General features: G+C 48.3%; 1 protein-coding gene across 1 annotated transcript; it reads left to right on the plus strand.

The window, feature by feature from the left end:
• Positions 1–1021: 1021 nt before the first annotated feature.
• Pou5f1 (POU class 5 homeobox 1) lies at positions 1022–6407 on the plus strand. Its single transcript, XM_005341057.4, has 5 exons — positions 1022–1490; positions 4614–4734; positions 5008–5138; positions 5554–5712; positions 5886–6407. The coding sequence occupies exons 1-5, from the start codon at positions 1086–1088 to the stop codon at positions 6150–6152; spliced, it is 1083 nt and encodes a 360-aa protein (XP_005341114.1). The 5' UTR covers positions 1022–1085; the 3' UTR covers positions 6153–6407.
• Positions 6408–6681: the final 274 nt, after the last annotated feature.

Genomic DNA, 6681 nt, shown 5'->3' on the forward strand with positions numbered 1-6681 from the left:
AGCACTTGTTTAGGGTTAGAGCTGCCCCCTCTGGGGACTGGGATTGTACAGCCAAGGCCATTGTCCTGCCCCTTCCCCCAGTGCCTCCCAGGCCTCTTTGAACCTGAAGTCAGATATTTTTTTTCTCCACATACCCCCCACCCCTTTGGTTTTCTCCACCCAGGAACTAGGATTGGAGGCCTGGATGGGGAAGTGGGGGAGGGGGAATTGGGCCTGCTGCTGTATTAAATGTCTGAGTCTCTGGTCGGGAGGAATGGGGGCCTGATGTTCAGGTCTTTTAGTTGTCAGTTCCTTACGTCTGGATCTGGGTTGGAAAACAGGCTCAGTCAATCCAGAGCCTGGTCCCTATAAGGGGAAGTGTGTGTTTGGGGCTAAAATAATCAGTGAACCTGTTAGGTGAGGAGACTCTGGAGCCACAGGACCAGGGTATGGAATAGAGGCTTTGTGGAATATGTGGCAGGCTAGGTAGATTGGTGGCAGGCATCTGAGGCTGCAGGATAACTGGATTTGGCCAGTATCTGCAGAGGAAGGACTAGGTTTCTGGATGGGGGTAGGGGAGCTAGAGGGCAGCTGGCCAGTGTGTTTGTGTTTGTGGTTGTTAATGAATCAAGGGTGGCCCCTAAAAGTGCTTGGCACTTTCGTGTTCAATAAGTGCTTAAAGAGCTGAGAGTGTGGCTGGGTGAACCCCAATGAGAGGACAATGTGGAGGGTCTTTGGAGAGGAGGTCAAGCACCTGGCTCATGAAGAATACAGAAGAGGGGATCCCAGACATCTCTGAGATGTACCGGGCTTGAGAGGGCTGGGCAGCTACTTGGGAGTTGAAGGTGAAGGCCCCAGGGGGTCTTAGAGAGGTGCCCAGTTGGATATCCCCTGATTTCTCCTACCACTGACAGCACCTCTACCAAAAGGCAAACATTCTTCGCCTCAGTTTCTCCCACCCCCACCACTCTCTCCTCCACCCATCCAGGGGGCGGGGCCAGAGGTCAAGGCTAGTGGGTGGGATTGGGGAGGGAGAGAGGTGTTGAGCTGTTCCTTGGTGAGCCCTTATTTTTTCAGGGCCCCGGCTTGGGGTGCCCTTTTAACCCATGGCCGGACATCTGGCTTCGGACTTTGCCTTCTCGCCCCCTCCGGGCGGTGGGGGTGATGGGCCAGGAGGGCCGGAGCCGGGCTGGATTGACCATCGGACCTGGCTAAGCTTCCCAGGCCCTCCCGGTGGTCCAGTAATCGGGCCAGGAGTTGGGCCAGGTTCGGAGGTGTGGGGGATTCCCTCATATCCTCCGCCCCATGAGTTCTGTGGAGGGATGGCATACTGTGGACCTCAGGTTGGAAAGGGCCTGATTCCCCACGGTGGCCTGGAGACCTCTCAGCCTGAGGTTGAGGTGGGAGCTGGGATGGAGAGCAACTCTGAGGGGGCCTCCCCCGAGCCCTGCATTGCTCACCCTGCTGTTGTGAAAGTGGAGAAGGAGAAGATGGATCAAAACCCTGAGGAGGTGAGTGAGATGCCATGGGGAACTGGCTGGGCTGGCAAGGGCAGAGATGAGGGGGAAGTGGTCACCTGCAGCTGCCCAGGCCTGGAACCTGAGGGGTGCAGGCAGGATTGTCTACCCTGTGGTGATTGCTGGCACTCCTGAGAGGCAAGATGAAAACTAGAAGTTGAAATTACCAGGAAGAATCTGCAGCTGAACAAGACAGGTCCTTTCTTCACCTCTGGCCCTTATCTGCCCAGGGTCAGTTAACTCACTCAATACCAGGCTAGCACCGGCTTGGGCCTGGGGTAGGTTTGGACTCTCCCGCCCTTAGCCCTTTTGGAAAACTTGATCCTTATCAAATCTAGGATCTTGGCCTTAAGGTTGAGTGTGGCCTGAAGGTAAAAACAGTGCTTATCCCAGAGTTATTGTTCTTGAAAGGGTAGGGTGTGCCTAGTTTCTGATAGGAGGTCCTGTTTGGATCTTGTGTAGACTTGTGGAGTATGGTTTACCTCCAGTCAAATTTAGGGCCTGTAGGTCTTTGACCTCTCTCTCCTGCCTGTGAGTCACCATGATATTAATCACACACCTTGGTGTCCCCTTGTAGGGAGTTGGAAGTACTAATTTGATCAATTTCAGCCTCACTTCCGTAAGTTATAAAGAAGAAAATCTTGGGAGAAGTTCCCTACAGGCCTTTTTGTAAAGTGCGCAGGGTTTGCTGAGGGAGAAGAAGGCCTCCAGCCCCCCTGGGGACTAAGCATCTTCCAGTCCTCCAAAGCAACAAGTGTAAGCTATTAGAGAGATCAAGTACAAAGCCTTCGCCCTCAGAGTAGGTGTAAGTGGATTCAGGTGTGAGAGAGTAGCCCCAGTCTCTTTACAGGAGGTGATTGTTGAATAATAATGGCTGGCAATTGGGGTCCACTTCCTAAATACCTGGCTGTGTGCTCAGTTTATACATCATTATCTCATTAGCTATCACAGAAATTCCTAGGGAGGCATTATTATTTCACGTGTCCCAAATGTTACATGAGGCAAAAATAGGATTTGGAAAAGCTAAGAAGACACTGGCTGAGCAGAAACTGGGATTGAAAATTTGTCTGTTTGATACAGTCACCATTGAAACACTTTCCTTAAGCATTCCCAGACTACAAAGGCTATGTAGGTTTTTACTAGCTGCTTCTGCTCTGCTCCTACACTGGAGTGCCCCAGGGCTCAGTCCTTAAACCTCAACTTCTGTTCTATCTACCCTTCCTTCCTCTCACCCACCCTCAAGGCTCACGTGCCATTTAGACATCAAGTGACAACTGCATTTTTTTGTCTTCTTTGTTGGCCCCCAACGCACCACCTCATCAGTTGCTTATGGCCAGAACCTGCTGTTTTTGCTCCTTTCCCATCCTACAACTTAGGAAACAATGTTATCTTTACCTTCGAAGTTCATCCTGCGTCTAACATGTCCTACTTCTCTGGTTCCAGCCACTAATGTCTGGGACCACAGCAAAAGCCTTCCTAGTTAAACCTTTGCTTCCTCATAGTCTCTGGACAACCCATCAGTTTGAGTCAGTGTTTTAAAATACCCAAGAAGAGTTGGATCATTTCACTTGGTAAATCGAAGTTGCTATTGCATCTGCAAGATCTGTCAGCTCTTCTTCCTCTGAACTCATCAAATGTCACTTTCTTTGAATTCTTATTTTAAATTGTCATCCTCCAGGGCTGGGGGATGACAATTTAAAATAAGGCTCAGTGGTAGAACACTTGCCCAGTATTCAGAGTGTTCTGGATTCAATCTCCAGCATCACCAAAAAAAAAAAAAAAAAAAAAAAAAGATAATTTCCTATCCTGCTGTACTCCATTCCTGTACCCTACCCCTACTTGATTTATTTCCTTGGCACTTCTATGTAGGATAGTAATTTATTTTGCCACATTAGAATGTAAACTTTATAAAGTCAAGACTTTTTTGTCTACTTTGTGTAACTACCGGTTTATAGAAGGTACTCAATAAATCTGTTGATTTACCAGTGAGGGTGCTTATATGTTACAAAAAGATAGTTAAAAATTAAGCATAAATGAGACTTTAAGATTGATAATCAAGTATATAGAAAATACTATTCATGTTTTTTTTTTTTAATTTATTTGCAGTGCTGGGGAACTGGTGTTTAAATCCGGTGTGAGGAGGGGGTTGGTTTACAGCTGAGCTACATCCTCGGGTCTTTTTTTGTGTGTTTTTTAAAAAAATCATTACACACTTTTTATTGGTGCATTATAGTTGTACATAATGATTCCCCAAGACTTTTATTTTTATAGTACTGGATATTGAACCAAGGGCACTCTACTAAACTATATCCCTAGCCCTTTTTTATTTTGAGACAGGAGCTTACCAAGTTGCTCAGGCTTAGCCTTGAACTTGGGATCCTCCTGCCCCCAGCATCCTGAGTTGCTGGCATTACAGGCATGTGCCACTGTACCTGGCTAATTACTGTAGTATGTTTGTGTCTGCATGTCATGTCCTAATTTGGGGCCCTGGAAACAAAACAGAGGGGCTGTATTGAACTTAGATTCAGACAGATATCATTCTCTATTTCTTTTTTTTTTTTTAAAGAGAGAGAGAGAGAGAGAGAGAGAGAGAATTTTTTAATATTTATTTTCCATTTCTCGGTGGACACAACATCGTTGTTTGTATGTGGTGCTTAGGATCGAACCCGGGCCGCATGCATGCCAGGCAAGCGCGCTACCCCTTGAGCCACATCCCCAGCCCATCCTCTATTTCTCTATTCTCAAATGGGGGTGTCGGGGGAGTGATTTGTGAGTCAGAGTCCGTCCTAAGGCAAGAGTCGGCAGGCAGGAGTCATTACATAATCTGTCAGGTGTTCTCATGGAGCCTAGGCCCGTCTTTTCGTCCCTTGCATAGTGTTTAATATCTATTAGATGTGCCAGTTTCTGGGGGAAGAGCAGTAAATGAGTAAACTAGACATTTATAAATGAGCTATTTCTAGAGGTTATGTGGGTGTCTTGGGAGGCTGAGATACTTCACAGACCATTCCTTGCGGCCTCAGTCAGATTCAAAAACCCGGTGTGGTTTTTGGGGTTTTTTTGTTTGTTTGTTTAGAGTGTGTCTATGTTCTTATAAGTCCTCTGCCATTTTTTATGCAGTCCCAAGATATCCAAGCTTTGCAGAAAGAACTTGAGGAATTTGCCAAGCTACTGAAGCAGAAGAGGATCAATCTGGGATACACTCAGGCCGATGTGGGGCTTACCCTGGGGGTTCTCTTTGGTGGGTCCCCCTCAGCATGTTCTGATCCACAGGGACCGCATCTCCCCTGAATTTTAGGTCTTCTCCACTAAGAAAGTGTGGGCAGGGTGTCAGGGCAGTTCCTATCCCCACTCCTCTCTGGGGGTATGGGGGAGGGAGGGAGAAGACACTTGGTCTTGAGCTGCCTCTGGGAAGAAGCTGGACTCTGGTTTGGGAGCTTGTGAGGACCACATGGGTCTTGAGGTTACCAGGGACCCTGCCTAATGTGCTTCTTTTTCAATTGGCCTCTCCCAGGGAAGGTGTTTAGCCAAACGACCATCTGCCGCTTTGAGGCTCTGCAGCTCAGTTTCAAGAACATGTGCAAGCTGCGGCCCCTGCTGCAGAAGTGGGTGGAGGAAGCAGACAACAATGAGAACCTTCAGGAGGTGAGAGTGGGAAGGATGCACTGGGACCTGTTGAGTAAGCCCAGTCTCCATTGCTTCCCTCCCTGGCCTGCAGCTCTTGCTCTACCACGTGGGGGCAGCAGTTTCTCTCTCTTCCTTTCTTTGTCTGCTAGGGATTGAATCCAGAGCCTGGCCCTTGAATTCTACCATTGAGCTACAATTCCTTCCCCAGCCCAGGGCAGCACTTCTCAATGGGATGGAGTATAATCCTTTCATTCTGTTAGGTGATCTAAACCCTCCCTTCCAATTTCCTCATTTTTCATACCCTCTAGCTCTGGAGACCAATCCAGTCACTGTCTCCTTAGCAATGTGCTTTCATGTCACTGACCTCTCAATGTGGTGCTGTTGTTCAGAAGGTTCAAAGCCTGACCTTTTCACCCCTTCCCTACCTGCCTAGATATGCAAAGCGGAGGCCCTACTGCAAGCCCGGAAGAGAAAGCGAACAAGTATCGAGAACCGAGTGAGAGGCAACCTGGAGAACATGTTCCTGCAGTGCCCAAAACCCACCCTGCAGCAGATCAGCCACATTGCTGAACAGCTGGGGCTTGAGAAGGACGTGAGTGCACCTATCCCTGTCCCCGCCATCTCTGCCTCCCCAGTTGCCACTCCCTTTTCTCTAGCTCTAGCTCCTCCTCCTGCCACTTGGGCTTTGGGTGAAATGATCAAGCAAAGCCAGAGTTGGGTCTGGCTTATGGTCTAATGTCACTCTCCTGTGTCGTCCACTCCCAGGTGGTCCGAGTGTGGTTCTGTAACCGGCGCCAGAAGGGCAAACGATCAAGCATTGATTATTCCCAACGAGAGGATTTTGAAGCTGCAGCTTCTCCTTTCTCAGGGGGACCTGTATCCTTTCCTCTGGCCCCAGGGCCCCATTTTGGTACCTCAGGTTATGGAAGCCCTCACTTCACCACACTCTATTCTCCGCTTCCTTTTCCTGAGGGGGAAGCCTTTCCCTCTGTCTCTGTCACCACTCTGGGCTCTCCCATGCATTCAAACTGAGGTACCTGCCTTTCCCAGGTACGGGGGCAGAGGAAAGAGGAGCTAGGGAGAGAACCTGGAGTCTGGACCAGGGCTTTTGGGATTAAGTTCTTCATTCACTAAGGAAGGAATTGGAAGCACAAAGGGTGGGGTGAGGAGTTGGGGAACTGGTTGGAGGGAAGGTGAAGTTCAATCATGCTCTTGATTTTAATCCCCACATCACTCATACTTTGTTCTTAAATAATAAAGAAGCCTGGGACACAGTAGATAGATAAATTTGTCTTTGGTTTATCCTCTTTTAATTATTGAAGGGCACTAGAGAAATCTTGTGTTAGATACTAACTGCTGTCATACTTGTGACTCTGAAACTGACGTGCCATTTTAACTGTTCAAGGTCTTTCCAGCAACTTGGGAGGCTGAGGCAGGGGGATCACAAGTTTGAGGCTAGTCTCAGCAATTTAGCAAGACCCTATCTCAAAATAAAAATGGACTGGCTTAATGGTGAAGTGCCCCTGGATTCAATCTCTAGAATAAACTTAACTTCTCACTG

This window comes from Ictidomys tridecemlineatus, chromosome 8 (genome assembly GCF_052094955.1).
Source record: "Ictidomys tridecemlineatus isolate mIctTri1 chromosome 8, mIctTri1.hap1, whole genome shotgun sequence".
Classification (NCBI taxonomy): Eukaryota; Metazoa; Chordata; class Mammalia; order Rodentia; family Sciuridae; genus Ictidomys; species Ictidomys tridecemlineatus.